At 39.5% G+C, this 15,018-nt stretch overlaps 1 protein-coding gene across 1 annotated transcript in view; it reads right to left on the bottom strand.

Annotated features, from left to right (window-relative positions):
* Positions 1-9,810, bottom strand: part of DPYD (dihydropyrimidine dehydrogenase) — an 817,544-nt gene extending 807,734 nt beyond the window's left edge. The window contains exon 1 of the mRNA XM_082616442.1: positions 9,649-9,810. Within this exon, the coding sequence (XP_082472568.1) occupies positions 9,649-9,687 (39 nt within the window). The 5' untranslated portion in view covers positions 9,688-9,810. The remainder of the gene's footprint in view (positions 1-9,648) is intronic.
* Between the last annotated feature and the right edge of the window lie 5,208 nt (positions 9,811-15,018).

A 15,018-nucleotide genomic window follows, 5' to 3' on the forward strand; every position in this document is an offset into this window, starting at 1 on the left:
TCTGGAGTGGGTGGATAAAGCGCTAAGGTTCCTGGATCTAGTGTCAGTCTGCTAGTCTGTGGTGCCGGTTCCTGACACAGCAGGCTGTGGGTTTCTGGGTGTCCCAGACCTGGTGCTGGTGTGCTGGTGAATGAAGCTGGAAATCAGGGCAGCTGGCTGAGGAGTCCAAGATATCTCAGAACTGATATTGGCCTGCTGGTGGGTGGGGCCAGGGTTGGCGGGGCCTGAGGCTTGTGCTGGACACTGGTAGGTGGGTCCAGGGCCCATGGGGTCCCAGGGCTAGTGCCAGCTCACTGTTGGGCAGAGCCAAGTCCCAGGGTCTCTGACTGCAGGGCCCCAGGGTGTTCCAAGGCTTGTGTTAACCCACTGGTGAGTGGCCAGCCCTGGGGTGGCTGGCTGAGGGGGCACAAGGTTTCTCGAAGCTGGTGTTAGCCTGCTGGTACGAGGGATCAGGGCCCACTGGGTCCCAGTGCTGGTGGTGGCCTGCTGGTAAGTGAGCTGGGTCCTGCCACGGCAGGCTGCCAGGTGCAACTGACCTGGGACTGGTGTCCACATACTGGTGGGTGGGGTGGGACCCAGGGGGTTCTGGAACTAGTATGTGTCCACTGGAGGAAAGAGCTGGGTCCCTGAGTCTCTGGTTGAAGGGTGCTGGGGTGTCCCAGTTCTAGTGCCTGCTCTGTGGTGTGTGGCATCAAGTCTTAGGCCCTCTGATGGACAGGGCCATGCCCAGCGGAGGCTGTGGGTTCAGGGGGTCTTAAGGCAGCCTGCTTGCTGGTGGGTGGGGCCGTGCGCGCACGTGTGTGTGTGCATGTGTGCGTGCGTGTGTATATAGGAATATTACTCAGCCAAAACAGAGAATGAAATTTTGCCAATTTTTCCATTTGCAACAACATGGATGGACCTTGAGGGTATCATGCTTAGTGAAATAAGTCAGAAAGAGAAAGACAAGTACTGTATGTTATCACTTACATGTGGAATCAAAAAATAAAATAAAACACAGCAAATGAATGAAAATAACAAAAAAAGAAACATACTCACTGATACAGAGAACTAGTGGTTACCAGTAGGGAGAAGGAATCAGAAAGGGGGAAGATAAGGGTAGGGGATTAAGAGATACAAAATACTATGTATAAAATAAATAAGCTACAAGGTTATATTGTACAGCACAGGGAATATAGCCAATATTTTATAATAACTTTAAATGGAGTATAATCTATAAAAATTTTGAATCACTATGTTATACACCTGAAACTAATACAATATTGTAAGTCAGCTATACCTAAATGAATATTATATGTGATTAAACTATTTAGGGAAAAAAACCTCATGTATAGGAAAATACTAAATTACTATCAGCATGACTGTTTCATGTGGTGTGACTGTATGTTTGGGATCTTCTTTTCACTTTTTTTTTTTGCATCTTTTAAATCTTCTGTAATGATCATGAAAAATAATTAAAATTAAGTTAGAAAATTTTTTTTTAATTAATGAAAATTAACCCCCAATAAAGAGTATTTTGCTGTGAATGTTGTTATGCTTTAATCCTAGGGATCTGTGAAGAGAACTGAATGACTTTTTCTTCTCTGAATTACCAAGGATTTCAAACTTTTCACCAGCACTCCCCAAAATCTGTCATGGAAGAACATTTGGAAGAAGATCCCCAAAGCTTTGAGGATACTGTGGTGCAAAGAGTCAGAGAAAGGTAACTTGAATTTCTGTGGGGCTGGGGATCCACTATCTGTACTCCAGTTTCCATTGACAGTTATCAATCAAAAAGCACACTGGAGAAACTGATTCCTTTCTGGAATCTCTGGTCCTAATTCCTAGTTAAATATAGATAGCATCACTCTACAGACACACAAAAATATGAATTTATTAATTCCAGATCACCCTCACAGAACTCCAGCCATATAAAGAAGGATCGGACTTTTTCTGTGTGCTCAGGAGAGATTTAGACTTAACTCATTCATTTGATTAAAAAAGAAAAGGAAGCAGGCAAGCATGAAGAAAGTTTAAAAATCAGGTGAATAAGTATATCAAATCCATATAGCTGGTATAAATGGTGCACTTAATCCTACCTAGCATGTAAAATACAGTAGCTCTACACCACTACCTTGCATTTCCTTAATATGATCACCCTGCAGCAGGTCACGTTTCCAAACGATTTCACCATTGCCATACTGTATCACAAACCATCCGTAAAAGACTGATCAATAGCAAACTCATTGAGGAATCAGCAAACTCTTCACAGTGGTTGAATGATTTCCACAAGGTCAGACAGCAAGGGATCTCACTTATGGAGCAAAAATATCCCCAGGCTTGGCCCCTATCCCAGGATGCTTATTTTAATTAACATATAGTAAATACACATTATCTTCTATTGTTTTTCTGAAGACTTCCTCATGGCCTTTAATTAAACATACTAACATTTCTAAAGTTTTAACATGCTACTATGGTCAATTTTTAATATCATTCAAAGGATTTCACAAAGACTAAACAAACAGATCTACTTAGATGAGTCAATCTTGAGTAGGTAAAACAAGTTGAAAACTGGAGGATGAAGTTTTGGGAGAGAGGTGAAAGTGGGGAAGGGCATGGGGAGGATCAGCAGAGAGTGGTAGGTAATAAAATATTGGGGGAGGGAGAAGTACAGTCAGGCTCCATCCTTGAGCACCATCTGTATAAATCAGGCCTGGAGTTGACATGTAATTTTGTGTGGGTCCCCTGAGAAGTGGCCCTCAGGACTTCATTATTGATGAAGAGATTTTTCTTCAAAGTGGCCTAGCCAGGAGTGCCTCAAGGGGACATTCGTAAGCACTCATAATATCAATTCCCAAGCACCTGGGAGGTAGGGACACGGACTGTCTTTAATTATTATGATAGAGGTAGAAGACAGTGAGAATGCTATTATACAACCAAGTTGAAATCCTCAAAGAAATTAAATTACTATAACCTAGTATAAAAAGCTTATTATCTGAGTCATCCTTTAGAAAGGGCACACTTTATCTTTTCCTTGTGCAAAATAGGTTGATCTCCAATTCCCTCCGTCCTAGGAATTAAAAAAGTTATAAATACAAATATAGTGTGTGCAGGGATGCTTAGAAGTCCGGAAAGAAACTTTCTTTGAAGCTAATATGCTCACTTAGAGAAACTATAAGTTTAGTCCAGTTTACACAAAGAGATATGGAGTTGGACGCTTTTTCTTAAAATAATTGTATAGGGATTTCTTTTCAGAAAAGGATAACACCAATCCCTTCTACATATCATTGAGAATGCCAAGAAATCATTTTCACCAAAGCTTGGGCCTGATCTAGTCACAAAAACACTCAGAAAAACACCAAAAAATCAATCCATATGTACACTGCAGTAAAACAGCAAGGGTTAGGGGGTAGGAGAGCAGTCAATGCTGAATCTGAATCTTATTCCCCAGAGAATTAGATGTGGATAATCCTATATAGACAAAGCCTGTGCCACATACTTCCTTTGAATCTCCTGCAGCTTACACTAGAGGGTTGGTAATACAGTGGGCATTAAAAATATTTTTAAATAGAAATAAAACTCAAAATGAAGAGGGTCTCTTTAATTTGACCTGAATTTTAAAAAAACTCCCCCATCTCACTGGTAATACTGACCAAAAGAATTCAGGAATTTTCTCATAAGTCATGTCTACAAAATTATTTCATCTGTAATAAAGCCTCACTCATAATTCTTTTAACTTCATTAACTCTCCCTTTCTTCACATATTTTAACAGCTTTTGATACCACTAGTTAATTCTTGGAGTTGAACAACATTCTAGCCAAATGACATTTACATAACACAGATGATATATGCAATAGTAATATTTACAATAACTACTACCATTCAAAAAGCACATATTTTAAGTAACAGATGCTGTCTAAGGCATTATATGTACATGACTCCAATTAATCCTTATTTATTAAATAAAATTAAATTAAATTAAAGTTAATAAATTAAATCCTTAATTTATTGCACGAAATAAATTAAGATTAAAACCACCTGACAGAGGAAGAAATGATTGATAGTCCAGGAAACAACTTGACCACAATCACACAAATAAAAAAATAATAGTGCCAGGATTTGAACCCAGGACTGTTTTAACGCAATTTTTGTTTTTTTGTTTTGGTTTATTTTTCAAACTAACCATGAAATGAGCTTGATTTTGTGAAATACAAAATAAAAATGTTTATACAAAAATAATGAGTTCCTGTGCTTCCCTGATGGCACAGTGGTTGAACGTCCGCCTGCCGATGCAGGGGACACGGGTTCGTGCCCCGGTCCGGGAAGATCCCACATGCCGCGGAGCGGCTGGGCCCGTGGGCCATGGCCACTGAGCCTGCACGTCCGGAGCCTGTGCTCCGCAACGGGAGAGGCCCCAACAGTGAGAGGCCCGCATACCTCAAAAAATAATAATAATAATAATAATAATAATAATAATAATAATGAGTTCCTAACATCAATATATAGATAAGAGTCTGGTGAAGAGTCTGAAAGAAGTTATATGTTGAGTTAAATACAGATGTTTCCTATCTACTAGTATAACATTTTAATTAAAAGCAATGGAAGCAGTTATAATTATAAACCCCAGGAAAGACATAATCCTATTAAGAGTTATCAGTAGTATAATTGGCTCCAGGATATCTGTGAGCACCCACATTATTGACGTTTGAGGCCAAAAAATACCTTCTGTCTTAACATGGAGGATTAAGAGCAAATGAAGTCCAGAAGGCAAACATGTCACATGCGAAAATCAAAATCCTGATTACAGATAAATTTATAACCTTAGAATGCCTTACTAAATATTTTTTAATTAAGGCAGGATATAAATGACACAGAACTTTCCTTACAGTTTTAAGCACTGAAGATTTCTTCCTCCTATGTATCATTGTGTCCATTTAGCTAAGAGGCAGAAAAGCAAATTGGCCAACTCTACTTTTCAATCTCTTTGGCCACACTGAAGCCTAGACTATATCAAATCTCTTACAGTTCCTTTGTCACATTATTTCATGATGATTTTTTTTAGTCTCATTGTCTTCAATTTTAGTGTTTCTAATTTTGTGACTTAACTTTATGCTAATTACTAGAATTTTCCCACAGTGACCACACATGTTTACCTTATTGGAAGGTCTATTTTTCAGCTCTTGTGTTGTTGCTTGTTTACATACAGAGTTTGGTAAAATGCTGTATTCCAACAGTTTAGGAAAGGTATGATTGCTTAATGATCATCCAGTTATCTCAGCATTCTGACTAGAGATCTTCTTGGTATTCTAACTAATTCCTTACTGTAAATGTAGAGCTTTCCAAAACTGGGTTTTCCTTCTAGAATGTAAGAAAGGAGACTATTGAATTTTAGCACATTTTAACAATTAAGCGGTCAACACTATCTGCTATGATTAAGATTAAGTAGATCCAATCTAAAAATCTCCCTAGTGATAGATTCATCATTAGTCATTAATCTCACAGTTTTTAATTAAACCACTGAAACTAGCCATCTACTTCATGTGTAGGAGGTAAAATTTTTTTTTAAACTCTAATGAAATACATACATAACCATCCTTAACTATAGGAATGTGCAGTACCTTAAAACCACAAGGAGCTATCATTGGAATAACTCTCCAAATTTGGAGTAACTTTCCAAATCACATAATCAGACACATTTCTACCACCCAGTTAAATTCCTTAGAAAGGAGAAATACTTTAAAATTAAGTATTGTCCACGGGACAGCTTAAAATAAGGAGAACAAGCACATTTTTAACAACTCAAACTCACAAATTTTTTTTTAAATTCTTTTTTTAATGCTTTAAAAGGCTTGGCAAGTCAAGATAGCATTCCCAGAGATGTGTGGTGCCCAATCAATAAAAGGAAGAAGACAAAAATGGATGCAGTAAAAAACATTTAAGTTTAAATAAATAAATAAATAACCCATAACTTCTGCAAAGTTGAATCCTTATTCTCTCCTTTGATCTATGCACCTCCTCCCTCCCCAGGGGCAAAAGCAGTTATGATAAAGGGCATTCTAAAATACCTTTTGCTACCTCTACCAATTCGTAAGCCTGTTTTCAAAATTCTCCTGAAAATTTACTTTCTCCAAGTTGTTTCCATTATACTGCCATTTCCCAAAGCCATCATTTTATTATTTTCTTAATTAATAAACACAGAAAATTCTAGATTATCTTCTCAAATGAATAGAAGTCACAGTATCGGTAATTCAGAAACTATTTCTATTTAACTCTAAAAGCATTATGACTTTGTGGACATTGGACTGAAATCCTTTTTTTATTCAAGATAAATTTGAAATGAGTTTATAACTCCTTATGAGTCATTAACTGATAATTCTAAGAATAGACCTTGACTTGGGATTGTGGAAACAGTAAAGGGGTGGACAGCAATTTAGTTCAGCTATAAATACTTACCAAAAATACTAATATCCAAAGAATTAATTAAAAGCCCACTGTACCTGCATACATTTTCATTCTGCTATACTTTTACAGTAAATTCTCAATTACCCATGTCAGTGGAGGGGAACAAGACATTGAACAAAAGTGAACTCTTCCAAAATCATTCTTACTTGCTTTTAAAAGTGCAGATACTGACAACAGACCAGCTGTCAGTTCAAACTAAATGAATTATTGTGAAGGTATTGCTGAGGTCAGGGAAAGTGATCAATGTCTGATATTCACCTTTCTTGAAACCTTCCCAGGAGAATTTGTATTCAAAAGTCATTCTTGACAAAATTTAGCTATATCCAGAAAGTAAGCCCACAAAGCAAAATAACTTTTAAAAGTATATAGCTACCATTAATGAACTTTAAAATAGTAGTTATTTCACAGGCAGTGATTTTCCTAAGACAGTTGTTCTATATTTTTATTTTTTAACATGTTTTGTCCTTTTCCTAACAAGATGTGAAGTTGTGACATTTATTTATTAATTTTACATCTTGTCTATGTTTATATCTTGTCTATTTTATATCTTGTTTATTATCTTGTCTATGATTATTTTCCTTACTTAGCAGATGTGACACAGAGAAGCTAGGTAACCTAAACAAAGTCACCTATCTAAAAAGGGGTAGACATAGACCTCAACCACAGGCAGTTTGCTCCAGATCCCAGGCCCTGAACCACATTAATAGGTCTGGAAAAATGTCTGACTTCTCATACATCTGCTACCATTACTACAATTACAATAATTTTTTAGTATATGAGCTAGATTCTATTGCCTAGTATCTATTACCTACTAATGCATTCTTGCTATGCCTATCTTCTGGCCCAGGGTTATTTCAGTTTTGGAGTCTGGTGACATTCTGACTGTTTTCTATGCTCCCAACCCTTCAAACCCTGATGCGCTACTGGATTGAGGCTAGAAATATGGAGTGAGCACACAAAACAACTTTGTAAGCCTCAGTAACTTTTTTCTCCAGAAACAAAAATATTTCTTGGCTGCTTCACTGAAACCTGAGGTTCTATAGGTAGCTTAAGGAGAAAATTTAGTCACTATTATAGCGGGTTGTCACCACCACCTTCTGTTCTTTTCACATTTATCAACTGAACACTTACTGTTTTATACTGATAATTTTTTTTTAAAGATTACGTGCTTCTCCACATATTTGAGACAAGGCAATGGTCACAGGCAGATCAATCTCTAGACAATGATTTTAAAGAATTCATTCAAAAAAGGCAAATCCAATGTATACATTCAAATTTGATAGAAAATTGAAACTTCATAATTCATTCCGACTCTTCCAGAAAAAAAAAAAAATGAGCTTTGGTGAGTCAATAGGATCACCTGAGACATCTATGCTTGGATGTGTTCCTCTAGATTTAATGTATTTTTCCTCACTGCATTATATTTTAATGATTAATTTCACATCCTTTCATGGTACTCTAGCTCCTGAATCATGGGTATTACTATGAGGGAAAAGAAAATTCCCATGAATGATGAAAGATGTTACTGATTAAAGTGTGGTGCATATATAACTACATAAAAGGTGAAAAAGCTTGAATGCCACTATTCTATATCAAGTAATATTGAGCCAACTAAGCTTAGATTAAGGGGAGTAAATGTGAGGGTTTGACATTCTTAAATGGTCTTAGTCGAAACATTTCATGAAATTAAGCTGGTCGTTAATATTTCACTGGCATCTTTTTCCTTGGTTCCTTGGTAATATGGTTATGAACTGATTTCATGGACAACTGCAAAAGAGATACAGATAAATTCAAAAGCCATCTGCCCTCTGACATTCTTATCTCTGAAATCAGTACATCACTACTACCTAACACTGTCAGAAACGTACTATTTGACTTAGCTTCAAAAGGGGGGTGGGGGGGAGAGGGGACATCTGGTGAAGTCAAAGTAACAAGGACCAAAAAGGACAATGACATAAATCAAGTATCTTTTACCCTGTGCATGAATAAATACTGGGTTAAATATATCATATTGATCAATATGAAAAAGTAAACTATCCACAAGAGAAACTACAAGTAAATTAAGTAGACATGTCCACATAATACACTTTGGCTCTTATTACTAGAGTGGATTTTTCAAACCAATGTATGGAATCTGGAGAAAACACTACTATAATCCCCCAAACAGAACACAAAGTTCCTTCAATCACTGACACAGATAACACAGTGGCAACACAATAGCAAAAAGCAGCTCTTCTGCAAACAGGTGGTTTTAAAATTTTACTTAAGCCACTGAAAGGACTAAGGAAAGGAAAATTTTTTCATTCTAAGGAAAACATAGGCGTGCACATACACGTTTTACCAGCGTAGGAGACTCAAATTTTAAAAAGCCCCAAACAAAACACAACAAAAAACTATAAAGCAGTTTATTTTAGCTCAAAAGTGCTGACATTGGGTTAGTACGTCTAAAATCATTGTTTGTTATTATATCTGTCTCATCGCATACATAAAGGTCTTAGGGAGAAGTCAAAGGAAATAGTCATGTATTTCAGGGAGGACTTTATTCACAGGAAGAAAGATGACATTTTTACAGAAACAGAGTGCAAGAGAGAATCAAAAACTTGACGAGAGGAAAATACAGTTTATTTTGTATTTCTGAAGGCACTGTATTTTTCATGTTTTCAATACCTTATCCCATTCTTCCCTATGTTATTTTCATAAGCAATACTAAGGCTAGCAGGGGCTGCTATAGCTGACACACAGATCTTTATTCCTATGCTTTGCAAATATGCATTATTCCGCGACTGGAGGTGGGGCAACAGACTGAAGGTGTCCGGAAAGGCGAAACGCTTACAGGGGCAAAGGGGAAGGTGCGGGATAGACTGCGTGAGAAATAAGCGCTCCTTTGAGAAAATCCATCTCTCTCGAACACTCGTGGTTCTTCAGTCACTGCCACTCAGGGACTTCTTTAACCCCCACTCCGAAGTAAACAGCCAGGTCCCAAGCCAAAGAACACCTCTACCGTCGCGGGCCCCCCACTTCCCTCCCTGCCAGCCCACACGGGTCTCTGGCTCCTCGCTCGTCCGCCTCCCCCGCAGACCTCCCGCGGAGGCAAAGTTTCCCGCCTCTCCCACTTTCCCCGGCCCTGCGGTGGCCGCGGCGGCCTTCTGGGCACCCGCCAGCTGCGTCCCCCGCCCTCCCTAGGCGAGCCCACGCGCAGTCGGTACCTCGATGTCCACCACGTCCTTGCTTAGCACAGGGGCCATGGCGTTGCCCACAGTCTGGAGTCTCCTACAGACGAACCCACCCCGCGTCCTCAGGCTCCAGCCGGAGAGCAAAGCAACAGCTTGCCCGAGCGCCCGCGGAAGTGGAAAGCAGAAGGCAGTCGGCGCGGGGGCGGGGCGGGCTCCGGGCGGTGACGCCCCCGGGGCGGGGCTGCGCGCTCGGCCCCGCGGTTCCCCGCGCGCCGCACCATGGGCCGAGTGGCGGGAAGGAGCCCGCCCCCTGTCTCCCGCCTCCGCCCCCCAGCCTAGAAGCTTGTTTTCCTTCTACTCTCGGAAGGAAGGGAGGGAGAGAGCGCTCGCTCTGGGGACTGGCCTTTGCTCTGTAAACTGTTAAAGGCTGAGCTAGGTACGTAGGGGCCAGATGGGATTAAAGGTAAAAACAGTCGGCGCTCTAAGTAACTAATTACTCCTTTTCTCTCCTTCCGCAGGAGCCCTGCGAGGTGCAGAGACATTGTCTTATGGGCAGCTGCATCTTCAGAATTCCTCAGGGATAAGATAGTAGTAAATGTTCCTCAGGCCATGCAGCAAATAGGCGGCAGCAGGCAAGGTCAGTGGTCTTCTGAGAATTGACAATCCCTGGGGGCAGGGGCGAAGAGAAAGGGGGCCCGGGATGGAAGTGAGCAAAAATTTCTACAGACAGAAGCTGCAAGTAGCAAGTCCTGTAGGTGGTATAAAATCAAGGTTGTATTTTTGCAGTGCAGTCCGTTCTAATGTCTATTTTTAAAAATTGTTCTAAAATGTGAAGCTCTTTTGAAGAATTGTTCTTTATGTTTTGTTCTAGAGCTTGCTGGGGAGAGGGGAAAGATTTCATTTAGAGACAGTCTCAATCCAGAAAATATTCTCCTCATCTTTGAGTGTATCTGTACTCCAGACGTCCCTCCTTTCACCCTCCATCGTCCTCTCTTCTCCTGTAACTCGTCCTGCTTACTTCTGTTAAGGCTTTTATCACACTTCTTAGTCCTCTTGGCTAGATAGTGAGCACCTTGGATTCTAGTATTTCCTCTTTATCATTATTCTTTCAACAAATATTTATTAAACATTTTCATTCATTCAACAGATATTTAGTAAACATTTTCAATTACCAAACACTGTGTTAGGTGCTCTACACATAGTCTTCAAGAAGACACATCAGTCTCATGGAAATTTTACTCAGTAAGGAAGTGAGCAAACTAATAGGATACTGAGGTGCCTGCTTGGAAGATTAGAGGACTAGGACAGAATGACTGGGGTGTGAGTGTTCACTACCTTGAGTGGTTGGGAAGACTACTTTAAACAAACCATCAGATTACCGTCCAGAACCTGGATAGAGGCTGGATACATTTTTCTTAAATCTAATAGTATATTAAGAGAAAGTAGAAAGTTACATAGAAACCTTGGACTATTCTTGACTCCCCTTTTCTCCCACATTTAATGCATCCCAAGCTCTCAGGATTCAACCTCCTAAATGCATCTTGGAACATTTCTTCATTTCTCCTTCTTCACTGCATCCACCAAGATCCAAGCTGCTGGTATTGCAGCTTCTACTCTTACCCCTCTTCCCTCCAGATTGAGCTTTAAAAAGTATCGATTGGCTTATCACACACACACACACACAAAGCATAAATCTTTCAGTGGTTCCCACTGTATTCAGAATAAAATACAAACCCATAGTGACCTCTGAATAACCTGCTCTTCCCCTCTTCTCCAACCACACCTAGGGCTACCCTTGCCATGAGTCATTATGTTCCAGCCACAAAGTAACCTTCCCATTCTCCAGCCACTTTTCTCCCTTTACACATGTCCTCCATTCTACTTGTACTTTAGGTTTCAGAGAAACCTTCCCTGACCTATCCCCACCACCAACAAAATTAGACCCACCCTGTCTCTGTTGTTCTCTTTCAGGGCACCCTATTTTTGTCTCCATAGCCCTGTCAAATTTTATTTGCATATTTATTTGAGTGTGATTTGTTTAATATCTGTCTTCTGTTTAGAATGTAAGCACAAGGAAGGGAGGGTCCACATCTGGCTTGGTAGCCTACTGAATATTCAGTGTCTAGGCCAGGACTGAAACATCAGACCAGGAATACTAGGTGACTGAATGAACTCAGTAAATCCTAAAGTTAGTTTATACAGTAAGCAATTCATGTTAGAAACTTTAGTTTTACTTTACAGTTTCACTTTACCATATATTCTTCACAATGTTCCACTTAGCCCTGGGAAGTAAAATCATAGTATCTATCAATGATTTTCTAGTTAAAATGTGTCAAACTGACTACTTTTCTTTTCATGGAGTAAAGTTCCAAAGTCTGATTTCCTTCATCGTCCTACGACCATACCTTACTCACCACCAAAGTCATCTATATCCTCTTTCTTGGAGATATTTTTTATATATGCATACATATATCATACATACATATACACATATTTAGAAGGATAGAAAGAGATATACACATGTCTGCATTTATCCACATATAATATGTATATAATATGATATATATAATTTTAATATGTATGATTCCTTCTCCAGTTTAACCAGAAAGTTTCAATAGTCAATTTCCGGACCACCAGAGATATGGATTTATGTGTTGTTTTAGGTTGCACAGTAATACAAATCTTATCAGTTAGCAATCCATACTTTAGTTGTCCAAGTTATCCTTAAGAGTTAGACACTATATTTCCATTTTGATTTTATGTGATTATTATTCTCCTAAACCACCATAGAGGATAAAAGCCCAAAATATGCTGTCTTTCCAAAGTGAGAGCTTCTTCAGTGATACTCAATAATCAAATAGAAAATTTAAATGTTATTTTACCATCCTCTCAATCTCACCAAACATGTATCCTATTCTGAGATATTTAATTAAGGCATATAATCACGTTGCTCACATGCCACACCTATACTCCATGATCAGTGATGGAATCTAGTAATATTTTAAATCCGTTGAAATTCTACATTAAACACAGTTGTACCTGTAAATAATCCAAGCTGTGTAAAGCTTACTGCAAATGCATTCACACTACACTTTTTTAAAGTTGTAAATTATGATGGCACTTGTCAAGCTGTCCCTCCGTCTGGAAGCACAGTCAAATATCAGGTGTTCCACGTTAATTTTTTGTAGGCTTTAGAGGGACAGCATATCAAATAGTGTACAAATTTATCAAAATGCATCTCAGCCTAAAAATTTACATTACACAAATGAATATTATTATTATTACCATAATCAGAAGGAAGGCTTATGAGTCATCTTTCATTTCTGGAAAGTTATTCAGTACCATGATTTTGGAAACACAATAAAAATTTAGATTTCCATATGCTTTTATTTCCCCTCTTTAGTCTAGGATTAAGCAATTTTTAAAACATTCTTTGGGGGCTTCACTGGTGGCGCAGTGGTTGAGAGTCCACCTGCCGATGCAGGGGACACGGGTTCGTGCCCCAGTCCGGGAAGATCCCACATGCCGCGGAGCGGCTAGGCCCGTGACCCATGGTCGCTGAGCCTGCGCGTCCGGAGCCTGTGCTCCGCAGTGGGAGAGGCCGCCACAGTGAGAGGCCCGCGTACCACAAAAGAAAAAAAAAAAAAAAACATTCTTTAGAAGATGATTTTCTTCCAAAAAGTCAGAGCCTTTGATTTAGCATAAAACCTTTATTCCCACATCTGATTTTCTTTTTTCTTTTTTTCTTTTTTTTTTTTTTGCGGTACGTGAGCCTCTTCACTGTCGCAGCCTCTCCCGTTGTGGAGCACAGGCTCCGGACGCGCAGGCTCAGCGGCCATGGCTCACGGCCCAGCCGCGCCGCGGCACGTGGGATCCTCCCGGATCGGGGCACGAATCCGCGTCCCCTGCATCGGCAGGTGGACTCTCAACCACTGCGCCACCAGGGAAGCCCCCACGTCTGATTTTCTAAGGCCAGATTAACTCCTGTCCAAACTGACCAAGAGGATAATGACTAAAAATCAGTTGGGCTCAAATATATCAAGTATTCCTGCTCAAAAAGGTAATAATGTATATATTAGTCCTATTTTATAGAATAAACATGGTATAATTTATTCAGCTGCATATGCCATGTATCCTATATAAGCCTGCATGTGCACATGCATACACACATGTGGGTGCTACATGTATGCATATATATTATGTAATGCCATAAAAATCACAGATAACAAAGAGAAAATATAAATTCCTGTCACAAATGTATTCAATGATTACTTACTGAATGCTATTTTTTCAGGCCCTGAGATAGGCATTAGTGATACCTCAGTGTACAGTAAAGACAATGTCCTTGTCATCACAAAAATTAAGCCACTAGTTCAAAAACTCATACTGTCACATAGTGATTTTGAGTAAGTGATTTAAATGAATGGGATTATTATGAGAGGTAAATGACAAAATATGTGATATGTGATAGTATTTTGTACATTGCAAAACACCATGCAGTGTTACACGTTAAATGTTTAAAGATATGTTCTCCAATGCTCATATTCCAGAACTACACCATTGGGGTATGGTTGACTATGAATGATTTGGGGTAAAATGCAGTGTGAGTTGGAGGTTTATAGACTTAGCTGACTTAAACTAGGGGAAAAATATCCCCTAGAATGAATATTCCCTGAATTTCTGTCATTACCTCGAGGCCTTTTTCTCAGGCTTGTTCCTTCTCTCTCACAATCAAAACTTACCATAATCCCAGCAGCTGGCAGTTAATAGCTGTCTCTTGGTTTTCTTGCTGAGGTTTTACTCTGTCATAGTTTCAAGTGTGTTTATATTTGGGATTGAGACAGAACCTTACTGAAATTATTCAGTGTTTCTTTTGGTCAACTGCAGTGGATGTCTGATGTGCCTCACATGTTCCCACCCTTCCCTGCAAGTTAAGACTAAGGTACTCATTCTCACAGCTGCTGGGTGTGTTGGCAGAAGAGTGACTTTGCTGAGTCACTCTTCGGAAATTGCCCCTGGCTAAAGAGAGCTATTCACTTAAGGGTCATTCCTCTTCCTCAGGTAATGCACATCCAATAACTGATTGATGTGGGACCATAAAGGTTTGGCACTTGCCTAAATTCAAGATATCTTTGAGGGACCATCCCAACTTCAGAGGTCCCTGGAGGTATCATCTGAGACATTAGTTGGAATTGCCGAGAGTTCAACTTCTCCCTCTGTCCATCATGCTTCATTCTCCACTCCCACAGGTCCTCATCCAGATAGAAATTCCCAATAAATAAACTGCCTGCATGCATGTTTCTATCTTAGGTCCACTTCCCAGGGGACCTAAGCTGCATTATCACCACTGTATATTATTTCACTGATAAAATATTTTGCATGTAAAATGTACTTAATTATCCA

This window comes from Mesoplodon mirus, assembly GCF_964341445.2.
Source record: "Mesoplodon mirus genome assembly, chromosome: 3".
In the NCBI taxonomy this organism is placed as follows: domain Eukaryota; kingdom Metazoa; phylum Chordata; class Mammalia; order Artiodactyla; family Ziphiidae; genus Mesoplodon; species Mesoplodon mirus.